General features: G+C 43.3%; 1 protein-coding gene across 2 annotated transcripts in view; it reads right to left on the reverse strand.

The window, feature by feature from the left end:
- The window catches only part of LOC139560074 (integrin alpha-6-like), a 19489-nt gene extending 8178 nt beyond the window's left edge, over window positions 1-11311 (reverse strand). For both annotated transcript variants that reach the window (XM_071376564.1, XM_071376565.1), the window contains exons 1-4: window positions 10878-11311; window positions 684-811; window positions 471-550; window positions 90-351 (exon numbers count right to left, since the gene is read on the reverse strand). In XM_071376564.1, coding sequence (XP_071232665.1) covers window positions 90-351; window positions 471-550; window positions 684-811; window positions 10878-11059 — 652 coding nt within the window. In that variant the 5' untranslated portion in view covers window positions 11060-11311. The remainder of the gene's footprint in view (window positions 1-89; window positions 352-470; window positions 551-683; window positions 812-10877) is intronic.
- Window positions 11312-14330: the final 3019 nt, after the last annotated feature.

Genomic DNA, 14330 nt, shown 5'->3' on the forward strand with positions numbered 1-14330 from the left:
GTTTCCCGTATTATCGACGCCAGTCTGATCCTTTCAGATAAATGACAAGTGTTTGATTTCAGGCATACACACTCTCACTCTCCACCTGCCTTTCCAGTTGTACGCTCCAGGAGCACCAAAGACCAGGTAGTGGTAGTCCCTAGTGAAGGTGGCAGACAGACCCTGTTGGCATGAGCCAAACCTCTCATGGCCGCGTGCCCGCCCCTCACAGAACCTCCAGTTCCCTCCGTCCTCATCAGACTCGGTACCGATGGTCAGGTCCTGGCTCAGCACGTAACACCGCCCTGTGATGTCACGAGACTCCTGGGCTGTGTTCACAAACAGACGCCGCTGGTAGCGGTGGGCACACGTCTGGAGAGAGAGAGAGAGCAGAGGGATTGGTTAACAGAGCTGTCAGTCAGGTCAATAATTTAAACGCACGCACTCATGTGTACGCGCACGTACGCACGCACGCACGCTCACACACTTACCACAATCTTTCCTCCCGGCCCCTGGCTGTTTACTGTTACACCCATCCATTGGTTCTCCTTACTCTCGGTGTTCACGTCCTCTGCACACACAGAAATCATCAAATGCTGATCAACTGCTGATTATCTAGTGATTGCTAGCAGACGATTCCCTTATAAGGACTTGTGTGGACAGACGGCGACCGAAAATGCGTGTGTGTTTAGAGGTGAGCTCACCATCGTCGTCGAACTGCACTCGGCTACAGCTGGAGGAAGTGGAAGCGGTGTCACAGTTGTAGAGTCCTCCTGTGATCTTTGCCTTCTGACCTCTCAGAGCTTTGGCCCTTGGAGCACCAACCAGCAACCTGTAACACACACCACAAGGCCATGTTTGAATACAGGACACACACACACACACACACACACACACACACACACACACACACACACACACACACACACACACACACACACACACACACACACACACACACACACACACACACACACACACACACACACACACACACACACACACCAATATTACAACATGACTGGTACACACATCACTCCCTGTACTTGTCCGATCCACATTTTACACAGCTGTCATCATTCAAACCACCACCATACACCCATTATAAGAGGAAGCTACAGTCGTTGAGCCAGTAGATCTGGGCCAATGTGGAGTCCTACACTTTGACACCTGCGATAATCTTAACCAGCCTGTCAGCAGCCCTCGCCACTCTCCTCTCCCTTTCCCTCTGAGTCACACATCATCTCCCTTTCAACAGAGAACATCAGAGAGTGTCTCACACACACACATGCACACACTCAATCAAACTGCTGTTCCCATGATCTGCGCCCCCCCCCAGCACCCCTCAGACAAAGAGCGCTTTCATGATTGGACAGAACTGCGACTCAGCGATAACATTCATCCACAAAGGGTGGGCACACACACAAGAAAAAGTGGAATGGAGACACACACATGCACACAAGAGATTGGACACACACACTCCAGGGAGGGGCCACATTCACTGGATGTCTGTATGGATCACAGACAAGAGGGGCTCTTAGAGAGGGGTCACAGCCACCACACCCCAGTACCCACGATGCATTACTCAAGGTTTCCCACAGCAGCATATCAAGCATACCATCACTGTGTGTGTGTGTGTGTGTGTGTGTGTGTGTGTGTGTGTGTGTGTGTGTGTGTGTGTGTGTGTGTGTGTGTGTGTGTGTGTGTGTGTGTGTGTGTGTGTGTGTGTGTGTGTGTGCGTGCGTGCGTGCGCGCGCGCGCGCGCGTGCGTGTGTGTTCTTGATGACAATCGTCAGTCATGAAATGAACTGAAGCTTTGTAAGGAGTTCAATGCATAGAAATGCTTAATGCCTCGTCGTACAAATCACGTGGTTTTAGCGCAGGCCTGTTTTACCTTGTATCTATTTATAAACCTTGCTGTGATTTTGGGATAGGCCCTTTATCATGTTCATGGATTTCAGTTTGCATTGATTGCTATGTGGGTCTCAATGCACTTGAACTTGACCTTGAAAAACTCTCATCCAAGTGTCTTTCATCAAAATGTTTTAAAAAAGCCATACTAGATTGATTTCTTTGGTTTAAGTACTCGATGAGATTAAGAAAACCCCACCTGTTTTGAACACAACTCGTATTCATACCTATGTGGGTGAACAGAGGTGTGTTTGGGGTCAAGGGGCCTTTATAATGTGATTAACTCATTAACTTTTTAGGGATATGGGGCAGCATTTTCACTTTGGATGAATAGCGTGCCCAAATTGAACTGCCTTCTACTCTGTCCCAGATGCTAATATATGCATATTTTTATTACTATTGGATAGAAAACACTCTGACGTTTCTAAAACTGTTTGAATTATGTCTGTGAGTATAACAGAACTCATATGGAAGGCAAACTTCCAAACAGGAAGTGGAAATTCTGAGGCTGGTGTTTTTTCTACTCATCGCCTATTCAAATCCCAGGAAGATATGGATTTGTTTGCACTTCCTACGCCTTCCACTAGATGTCAACAGTCGGTAGAACGTTGAATGACGTTTATACTGTGATGTGGGACCGGATGGGAGGTGTTTCAGTCAGTGGTCTGGCAGATTGCCAGTTCCTGGTCATGCGCATTCCTCATGATATCGCCTTGCGTTCCATAACTTTTACAGACACGAAGGAATGCTCCGGTTGGAACGTTATTGGATATATATGATAACAACATCCTGAAGATTGATTATCTACTTAGTTTGACAAGTTTATTCGAACGGGGATATAACTTTTTGAAGTTTTCGTCCGACGTTATGAGGGATTGCACGAGCGTTTGGATATGTGTACTAAACGTGCTAGCAAAAGTAGCTACTTGGACATAAATAATTGACATTATCGAACAAAACAACAATTTATTGTCGAATTAGGATTCCTGTGAATGCATTCTGATGAAGATAATCAAAGGTAAGGGAATATTTATGATGTAATTTCGTATTTTTGACTCCAACATGGCGGAGAAATTTTATTTATATTTGAGCGCCGTCTCAGATTATTGCATGGTGTGCTTTTTCCGTATAGTTTAAAAAAAATCTGACACAGCGGTTGCATTAAGAACAAGTGTATCTTTAATTATATGTAAAACATGTATCTTTCATCAAAGTGTATGATGAGTATTTCTGTTATTTGACGTGGCTCTGCAATTTCTCTGGATATTTTGGAGGCATTTCTGAACATGGCGCCAATGTAAACTAAGATTTTTGGATATAAATATGCACATTATCGAACAAAAAATACATGTATTGTGTAACATGATGTCCTATGAGTGTCATCTGATGAAGATCATCAAAGATTAGTGATTCATTTTATCTCTATTTCTGTTTTTGTGACTCCTATCTTTGGCTGGGAAAATGGCTGTGTGTTTTTTGAACTTGGTGGTGATCTAACATAATCATATGTTGTGTTTTCGCTGTAAAGCATTTTTTAAATCGGACATGATGGGTAGATTAACAAGATGTTTATCTTTCATTTGCTGTATTGGACTTGTTAATGTGTGAAAGTTACATATTTAAAAAATATATTTTTGAATTTCCCGCGCTGCCTTTTCAGCGGAATGTTGTGGGGGGGGTTCCGCTAGAGGAACGTGTGTCCTAGAAAGGTTAAGAGCGAGAAAGACAGAGATAGGAGAGAGATCACTCTGCTGAAACAGAGTTATGCTCAATCATGAGGCATCAAAGCCAAAGGAACTGAATAATGTTAAGAAATGCTATAGATGGAAGGAAAGTAGTGTGGAAATCTACCAAAAAACAATTAGGCAAAAACAAATTCAGTCCCTTCTAGACAATTTCCTGGACAAAAGGTTTCATTGTATTAGTGAAGGTGTAAACTTGGCAGTAAAAAACCTAAACAGTATATTTGACCTCTCAGCTTCCCTAACAAATCAAAACCTTTCAAGCAGACAACCTAAGAAAATGAACAACAAAGACAAATGGTTTAACAAAGAACGCAAAAACCTAAGAAAGAAATTGAGAAACCTATCCAACCAAAAAAAATAGAGACCCAGAAAACCTGAGTCTACGCCTTCAGTATGGTGAATCACTAAAACAATACAGAAATACACTACGGAAAAAGAAGGAACAGCAGGTCAGAAATCTGCTCAATGGAATTGAAGAATCCATAGAATCTAACCACTTCTGGGAAAATTGGAACACACTAAACAAACAACAACACGAAGAGTTATCGATCCAAAATGGAGATCTATGGATAAGCCAATTCTCCAATCTCTTTTGGCTCTACAACAAAAAACAAACAGCAAAAACATATACATGATCAAATACAAATCTGAAAATCAACTATTAAAGACTCCTGTCTTTACGGTTCCTACCAGAACCCACTGGATTCTCCAATTACATTGAATGAACTACATGACAAAATACAAACCCTCCAACCCAAAAAGGCCTGTAGTGTTGACGGTATCCTCAATGAAATGATCATATATACAGACCACATACTCCAATTGGCTATACTTAAACTCGTTAACGTCCTCCTCAGCTCTGGCATCTTCCCCAATATTTGGAACGAAGGACTTACGTTGAGGGCCTGTTCTGTTAAAATTTGTTTAATGCTTTTGTACTAAAATATCCGTCTTTAAGCCGAGGCATCGGGCTTGAGTTAGTTTCTTTAACAAACTCATATAAGATAGAAAAGTGAGCGTGCACATTAATAAGAGGCCTGCTATAACTGTGCTGTGTGTGTAGCATGACACTGTGATGTCTGGGCTCTTAGCCAAGAGCTGACAGAAACTCACTGGTTCCTCTTAAGTTAACTGGGGACAAAACATTTTGTTGATGATCTATTTCACTTGCTTTGGCAACGTACACATATGTTTCCCATGTCAATAAAGCCCCTCGAATTGAAATTGAATTGAGACAGGAAAAAGAGAGCGGGAGAGAGTCATGTGGGTGCTGACTCCTCTGGGCCTCAACGGAGACTTCCCAGAGTGGAGAGATCATGTAGAGGATAGAAGGGTGTGAGTGAAAATAAAGGAATGGAATCGTGCCCAGGTAATTAAACGACTGCTCCAACAATGATCTGATCCTTCGTGTTGCCCCCTGCTATACATACACTAACAGGAAGTAAGGAGAATAGGCGGAAGGAAAAGGTATCCCCTTAGCCACGCCCACACTGCAGTTTGGCAAACCCTGTGGTCACTTGGGTTCAGGCTACACTCAAGGTACAAGTTGCCACTTAACTACAGATCTAGGATCACATTACCCTCCTCAAAATCCTACCCTAAAACATTAGGGGATGAGAAAAGAGCTGACCCTGCATCAGGACCTACTCCTCAGACTACGCTGCGCGGCACATCATGGTTTATAACTACATAGATAAACAGAGTGCAATTACCCAGGTGTACACAGTGACTGCAGTAAAAGTATATGAAACAATGTTTGAATTGTACGTGGTCTCAATTGTTTATTAATGTCTGGGCAATGGAACGCCTGCGAGGCCCATTACCCAGTAGCCTGCCACTGGTAGTAAAACAGGGAGTGTGTGAGAGGGAGACAGGGAGTGTGAAGAGAGGGAGACAGGGAGTGTGAAGAGAGGTAGACAGGGAGTGTGCGAGAGGGAGACAGGGAGTGTGAAGAGAGGGAGACAGGGAGTGTGTGAGAGGGAGACAGGGAGTGTGAAGAGAGGGAGTGTGTATTGTTCTACTGATAATGGCTAACGACACAGCTGCTTTTCCAATCATTCACCACATGTACAGGAAGTAGAGAATCAAATCTACAGGAAGGACAAAGACAAAACATTCAGTGTGTGTGTGTGCGTGCGCGTTAGGTTAAGGGTTAGGGGTAGGGTTAGGGAAAATAGGACTTTTTAATGGTCAAACATTTTTACTCCCCAAAAAATAAAGCTGTGTGTGTGTATGAACAAACACAGCAAAGAGAAACAGTAGAAACAGCCATTCTCTCTCTCTCTCTTTTCACAAACACACAACGAGGCCAAACAGCCTACAGCCGAAAGAAACAGAGAAACACCAAATCGAGGAACGGCTTCTGTGTAAACAGCTCGCTGCCTATATGCACCAGCACATCTTGTTACCAAGCAACGATGGATCAACATCAGTGAAACTTTCAGAACATTTCAGTTCTAAATGGATCCCAGAACATTTTACAGAACCCTAATGAATTCCAGAACTCTTGACATTTTAACGCCAAGTTCTCTATGCTCCTTGCCAGGACTGATAGAAACCCGGGGTTGTGTTAATTAGAGTACACCGTAACAAAACGCGTTGTGCTTCTTATTGGACAACATCAGGTAGTCCCTCCCTGTTTCAGTCCGTTTCCTTCCATTTGGTGCCTAGTACCAGGTCTGTGTGGGAGACAGACAGCGTGGGTTGAGTAACTGACCGACTGATTTGGTGCCCAGCTGTAAAAGGTGATTTATGCTGTCAGCATTCCTCCGGACATCCCTCCACCACTCCTCAGCTTTGATGTTGGCGAACTTGAGCTAACCTGGATCAGCCGCCTGCAGGCGGGAGAGAACAGGCAGACGAAGAGGTGTGTTTGGGGGAGAGGTGTGTGTGTGCGTGCGCGCGTGTGTGTGGGAGATCATTTGTTCACATGCTGTACATGTATCGTAGTCCCCCCCCCAAAAAGAACTGTAGCAATAAAATATTGCATTCATTTCGCACTTTTTTCCCAGGACTCTGAAGAAACCTTTGAACGATAACCCTGACCTTCCCAATAAAATCAATCTCCTATCTATCCAGGATCTGAGAGATCAAAGATCTGTCGCACATAGGAACCTCACAGCTCTACACCCTAGACGTCTGTCTATGGAACATGCTGGAATCGATTCTCTCTCTCTCTCCCACACACGCGTTGTACCTCTCCCATACACGCTCACACAGACGCTCTCTCTACTTCTACCTCAGTCTCTTTGTCACAGCCTTCCCTCCTTCCCTCCTCTCTCGTTCTCTCAGTGACACTTTATTCCTTTCTCCCACACAGAGAGAAGAGCCAACTCTCTGCGGTTGTGACCGACTTTGGAACCTAACCCATATGCACACAACCCCTTGCTCTTCAGCGTGTACGTGAGACACACAGACACACCTGCCCCCCCCCCCCCCCCCCCCACCCCACCCCACAGACCCGTGCCAAACAGATCCCTCCATTGCCTGCAGGTATCAACAACAAGAAAAAACCACACACACACACCTGTGAGGCACGGGCTCAGTTTGGCAGAACTGTTCGGGCGTGGCACAGACGTATGACTCACCTTTCACACACACACCCTAGATTACCGGATACACCACCCAGACAGCACAGACAGTCTGGAATCCTGATCTACTGAGGTAGGCAGCGAAGAAGTGTAGCCTCTGGCAGCATTACATACTGCGTATATCATGATGACGCATGGCTGCCGAGTGTAGTGTCCTGTACACTGAAGGGTCCACTCGCCCAAGGTCAGTCAACGGTTACCATTGTGGATTTCAACTCCTGCAGTGCAGTGTGTGCATGTCTGTGCGTTAGTGTGTGTGTGTGCCTGTGTCTGTGTACACAGTATGTGTGAGTTTGCGCGTGCGTAGAGTTTGTTACCAACAATGTGCCGACTCACACGGACACAGTTACAAAAGACCAGGAAGGCCTCACAGCTTCTAATACACAGACTGCACTGCATCAGTCACCACTTTAACACCACACACACACATCTCTCACTGCTGAATAGGCACACACATACTCTGTGACGCTGTACAAATGTGCCCACACACACACAAAAACACATTATCACTTGGCTGTTCATGCATGAACTTATATCTAAGGCCAGGATTTGACCCATAATGTAGGTTAGGATTTGGGGACGTATGACTCAGACCTGCTGATTCAGTGTTAATGAGAGACATGTCCTGAGGGCATATGGAACAGAAACAGGCTTTTGGAGTGTGTGTTCCTGAAAGGTACAGTGGATTCGGAAAGTATTCAGACCGCTTGACTTTTTTCCACATTTTGTTCGGTTTAAAGGCTTATTTTCCCTCCTCAATCTACACGCAATACCCCATAATGACAAAGCAAAAACAGGTTTATCTAAATGTTTGCAAATTTATTTTAAAAAATGTAAAAACTTAAATATCACATTTAGATAAGTATTCAGACCCTTTACTCAGTACTTTGTTGAAGAACCTTTGGCAGCAATTACAACCTCAAGTCTTCTTGGGTATGAACCTACAAGCTTAGCACACCTGTATTTGGGAAGTTTCTCCCATTCTTCTTTGCAGATCCTCTCAAGCTCTGTCAGGTTGTATGGGGAGCGTCGCTGCACAGCTATTTTCAGGTCTCTCCAGAAATGTTTGATCGGGTTCAAGTCCGGGCTCTGGCTGGGTCAGTCAAAGACATTCAGACACTTGTCCCGAAGCCATTCCTGCGTTGTCTTGGCTGTGTGCTTAGGGTCTTTGTCCTGTTGGAAAGTGAACCTTCGCCCCAGTCTGAGGTCCTGAGCGCTCTGGAGCAAGTTCTCATCAAGGATCTCTCTGTACTTTCCTCCGTTCATCTTTCCCTCGATCCTGACTAGTCTCCCAGTCCATGCCACTGAAAAACATCCCCACAGCATGATGCTGCCATCACAGTGCTTCACCGTAGGGATAGTGCCAGGTTTCCTCCAGACTTAACGCTTTCTTGTTTCTCATGGTGCCTTTTGGTAAACTCCAAGCGTGCTGTCATGTGCCTTTTACTGAGGAGTGGCTTCCATCTGGCCACTCTACCATAAAGGCCTGATTGGTCGAGTGCTACAGAGATGGTTGTTCTTCTGGAAGGTTCTCCCAACTCCACAGAGGAACTCTGGAGCTCTTTCAGAGTGAGTTCTTGGTCACCTCTCTGACCAAGGCCCTTCTCCCCCGATTGCTCAGTTTGGCTGGGCGGCCAGCTCTAGGGAGAGTCTTGGTGGTTCCAAACTTCTTCCATTTAAGAATGATGGAGGCCACTGTGTTCTTGGGGACATTCAATGCTTCAGAAAATGTTTGGTACCCTTCCCCAGATCTGTGCCTCGACACAATCCTGTCTCGGAGCTCTACGGACAATTCCTTCGACCTCATGGCTTGGGTTTTGCTCTGACATGCACTGTCAATTATGGGACCTTATATAGACAGGTGTGTGCCTTTCCAAATCATGTCCAATCAATTGAATTTACCTCAGGTGGACTCCAATGAAGTTGTAGAAACATCTCAAGGATGATCAATGGAAACAGGATGAACCTGAGCTCAATTTCGAGTCTCTTAGCAAAGGGTCTGAATACTTATGTATATAAAAATCTGAAAACCTGTTCTCGCTTTGACATTATAGGGTACTGTGTGTAGATTGATGAGGGGGAAAAAACAATTGAATCCATTTTAGAATAAGGCTGTAACGTAAAAAAATGTGGAAAATGTCAAGGCTTCTGAATACTTTCCGAATGCACCGTGCATGGATTCAATTCAACATCCATTTTGATCACTCTATAAACATCTGTCAGGTTTTCTACAAGAGAGAACTCATTGAGGGAATCTCCGGGTATGAAATCTGAACTATAATCTCAACTGGAACATGTTTGTTTCTGTCTCTACCGCCTGACTGTTCACAGGGCTGACGACCACGTGCCTCTAATATAGACACAGACGAAAACTGGTACATCAAATTGTGTGTGTGTGTGTGTGTGTTCAGACAAGTTCAGGTCAGAACTAAGAACGCCCAACCATTACAGAAAGTTACAGACCTATAACTCTATAATGACTTCAACCCATTACATTCCACACCTTGTCAAAAGGGTAGAATCTATTCTACACACAAATCCATTCCAATGACTCGTTGTCCATCACAACAGGTCTAGAATCAGTATAGTCATTGAGCACATGATGTATAGAATGGGGTCTGGGGTGCGGACAGCTGATCCTAAGTCAGTAGTTAACCAGAGTGTTGAGGGCAGATGAGGGATAGTCCTGCTGTGCTAAAAGGAGCAGGGTGAAATTAGGCATGAGATTAATGGTAAGGTGTCACTTTTGTTTCCCATGGTAGACTGCACATTGTTGGGGGTGCTTTCACTTGGCCAAAAGCAGTTATCTTCGAGGTCAACTAGACTGCCTGGAAATGTTAAGGCTCAGCTGGTTTGAGGTTAAGGACAATGATGTACAGTATATGGCTATACTGCCTAGTTAAATAAAGGTTAAATAAAAAATGTTCAATGTTTTTAAATATATGCTTTCACACCATCTAACGCTACTGTGACCCTGACTAACACAATGGCACAGTCCCTGCAGCTTGCCACGCCCATAGCCTAGGGACAAGGCTAACTTTTACAGTATTTGACCCAAACGACAATGACATTCACCATCTACAGTATAGGCTCTCTTTCCTCGACTTTGAGTACACACGGCATAAGTTGCCCGCACATGACATGAGAGCTGAAAATAATAATAGGATGTTGAGTACCATAAATACAATTATCCTAACTAGATCTGTGGCCAAGTGAAAACTCCCCAAAAGTCAATTTATACCCGGAGCTAGTATAAATCTATAGAGCAGAGTAAGTGGTTTGGAATCATGAGACTTTTTTGTTTGTTGCCAAATTCATGACCTATAATGACATTGGAGTCGCGCACGGACAGGAACGAGCCTGCAAAGGGCAGTAACGCTGTAAAACTCACCAATAATTAACCCGTTACAAAAACATGCCGATCTGAAACGTTAACGAAATGTAAGGCCAAAACAACCGGAATCGGAGTTAATTAACTAGTGAAAATGATTCCCGAATAAAGGTAACAATGATGTTGAGACAATAAACTTTTGCGAAGAACCTGCGAGCCTTTGAAGTATAACGATAGCCTACAGTAGCAACAACCTGTTAGCGGTTAACTCCGCAACTTAAACTGAATAATAAATATTAATAAAAAAATAGGGAGACTTACATTCTTTTATCCAGCGGATTTAATTGCCAATGCATAGCCAGAGAGAAGCCGAAAAGGCTCCCTGGCTCTCCTTTCTTTTCAATGACGTTTTCTGTGTCCAGGTTGAAAGCCGAGACGTGCGTCCATTCCAGGTGAAGGAGAAGCGAAATATATGAGATAAACTGTATCAATCTCAAACCCATTGCGGCGAAAATGGTTTAATTCTTTGTGACTGAAAATGAACACCGTTATTTCTCCCGGCAACTCAGCCTGTTTGTCCGGGTTATAGAACTCACGAACGAGTGAAGTGATGTCTGACTTTATGCTGGCTCTCGGGCTTTGGGTGGGATGTTGCCCACTTGAAGCTCGTACCGCGCCCCTCCTACAACCCCACTTTCCCTCCCTCCCTATCTGTTCTCTTACCTCAGGTGTTGAGCAACATACAGAAGAAGGTAGCCTACTTTCAACGTGAGAAAAAAGCTATACAACTGTAGTTGGGGAGTGTTCGAAATTTACACAATTGTTACCCAGAGGAAAATGGAGGAGGGTCATGCTTTGAACATTTCAGTCAGGGGGAGGGTATAGTATTTGTATTGGCCTAGGCTATACAGAGAGCAATTATAGGAGAAGCACAGGGTTGAACCAGGGTCTGTAGTGATGCCTCTAGCACTGAGATGCAGTGCTTTAGACTGCTGCGCCACTCAGGAGCCCCATTACACTTTGTAATGGTAGGGCTATTCCAATCATAAGCCCTGTCCTGCCCTGCTCTTGCTTATGCAAACCCTTTTGTGCTGCCTAACCAATGGCTGTGCTGTGTACGGTGGTAAGGTGGTACTTCAGGAGGCGAGTCAAAGGCTTCTTCCTAAAATAGTGTTTTATTTGTCCTGTTCAGTTGGGAGAGAGTGTAGAGGAGGAGGACCGGCAGGAAGCTTGCTACTGCAATAATGGATTTGAATGAAAACAATATGTTTTCACGGAGATGGACAGCTCATGGGTGCTGAAAGTAGCCTAATTCGAGAAGGCCTAATTAATTTAAACAGTCTTCATTTTATTTTGACTTGAGGCTATTAAGAGGTAGACTTACCTGTTTGACAGACTAAATTATAGTCTACTATCCATAGACTTTGTCAGCCAATTCCATCAGTCATCATGCAGTCCTTAAATATCTCAGTGTCAGTAATCAGCTTGGCGCGTTAAGTTATAACCAGGGCTCCAATTGAGGGGGTATGTTAGGGAATTGTGTTTTTTGTTAAAACTTCTTATGGCTGCAATGCCGTTAACGGCATGATATGACAACAGCCAGTGAAAGTGTAGTGCGCCAAATTCAAACAACAGAAATCTCATAATTAAAATTCCTCAAACATACATGTATCTTATACCATTTTAAAGGTAATCTTGTTGTTAATCCCACCAAAGTGTCCGATTTCAAATAGGCTTTACAGCGAAAGCACCACAAACGATTATGTTAGGTCACCACAAAATCACAGAAAATCACAGTCATTTTCCCAGCCAAAGACAAGAGTCACAAAAAGCAGAAATAGAGATAAAATTAATCGCTAACCTTTGATGATCTTCATCAGATGACACTCATAGGACTTCATGTTACACAATACATATATGTTTTGTTCGATAAAGCTCATATTTATATCCAAAAACCTCAGTTTACATTGGCGCCATTTTCAGAAATGCCTCCAAAATATCCGGAGAAATTGCAGAGAGCCACGTCAAATAACATAAATACTCATCATAAACTTTAATGAAAGATACATGTTTTACATAGAATTAAAGATACACTTGTTCTTAATGCAACCGCTGTGTCAGATTTCAAAAAGCTTTACGGCAAAAGCACAATATTCAATAATCTGAGAACAGCGTTCAGCCACAAAAGCAAGCCATACAGTTACCCGCCAAATTGTGCAGTCAACAAAACTCATAAAATGCATTATACATTTTCACTTACCTTTGCTGATCTTCGTCGGAATGCACTCCCAGGACTCTCACTTCCACAAGAAATGTTTGTTTTGTTCGGTAATGTCCATCATTTATGTCCAAATAGCTATTTTTGTTAGCGTGTTTGGTAAACAAATCCAAAGTCAGAAAGCGCGTTCACTAAAAGCTGACGAAATGTCAAAAAGTTCCGTAACAGTCAGTAGAAACATGTCAAACGATGTATTGAATCAATCTTTAGAATGTTTTTAACATAAATCTTCAGTAACGTTCCAACCGGAGAATTACATTGACTTCAGATATGCGATGGAACAGAGCTCCCTCTCATGTGAACGCGCATGGTCAGGTCATGGTAGACCTGACTATTTCCTGTCTCCTTCGGCCCCACTTCACAGTAGAGGCATCAGACAAGGTTCTACAGACTGTTGACATCTAGTGGAAGCCGTAGGAAGTGGATACTCATCCATATCCCACTGTTTGTTCAATAGGGGCTGTGTTGAAAATCTACCAACCTCAGAATTTCCACTTCCTGTTTGGATTTTTTCTCAGGTTTTTGCCTGCCATATGAGTTCTGTTATACTCACAGACATCATTCAAACAGTTTTAGAAACTTCAGAGTGTTTTCTATCCAATACGAATAATAATATGCATATATTAGCAACTGGGACTGAGGAGCAGGCAGTTTACTATGGGCACCTCTGTGCAACTCTCATCTAAGCTACTCAATACTGTCCCTGCAGCCATAAGAAGTTAAAGAAAATGGCTAAAAGCATTGTTAGCTTAAGATTTTGAAAAGAAATTGACGGACCTGATTATATAAAGCGATCTATAACAACGCTTTAGTCCGCAATGCTTTATGCTAGAAACAAGCTGTAAAATGCCGGGGAAAGACGTGGCTCTGATGCATATGGGATATATTTGGTTTGTCACTATGGCATTCAGAGGCTGTGCTACAACCTATAGCCGAGGAGACAAAAAAAATACTTTACCTGGAAAGTAATGTGTGATTCTGTCACTTTTTAAATGATGTTCAACATTTCAACAAGCTATTATTTTATTTGTTTGTATTTAACCTTTATTTAACTAGGCAAGTCAGTTAAGAACTAATTCTTATTTACAATGACGGCCTACCAAAAGGCAAAAGGCCTCCTGCGGGGACGGGGGCTGGGATTAAAAAATATATACTATATACAGTGGGGAGAACAAGTATTTGATACACTGACAATTTTGCAGGTTTTCCTACTTACAAAGCATGTAGAGGTCTGTAATTTTTATCATAGGTACACTTCAACTGTGAGAGAAGGAATCTAAAACAAAAATCCAGAAAATCACATTGTATGATTTTTAAGTAATTAATTTGCATTTTATTGCATGACATAAGTATTTGATACATCAGAAAAGCAGAACTGAATATTTGGTACAGAAACCTTAGTTTGCAATTACAGAGATCATACGTTTCCTGTAGTTCTTGACCAGGTTTGCACACACTGCAGCAGGGATTTTGGCCCACTCCTCCATACAGACCTT

Source organism: Salvelinus alpinus, chromosome 30 (assembly GCF_045679555.1).
Source record: "Salvelinus alpinus chromosome 30, SLU_Salpinus.1, whole genome shotgun sequence".
NCBI lineage: Eukaryota > Metazoa > Chordata > Actinopteri > Salmoniformes > Salmonidae > Salvelinus > Salvelinus alpinus.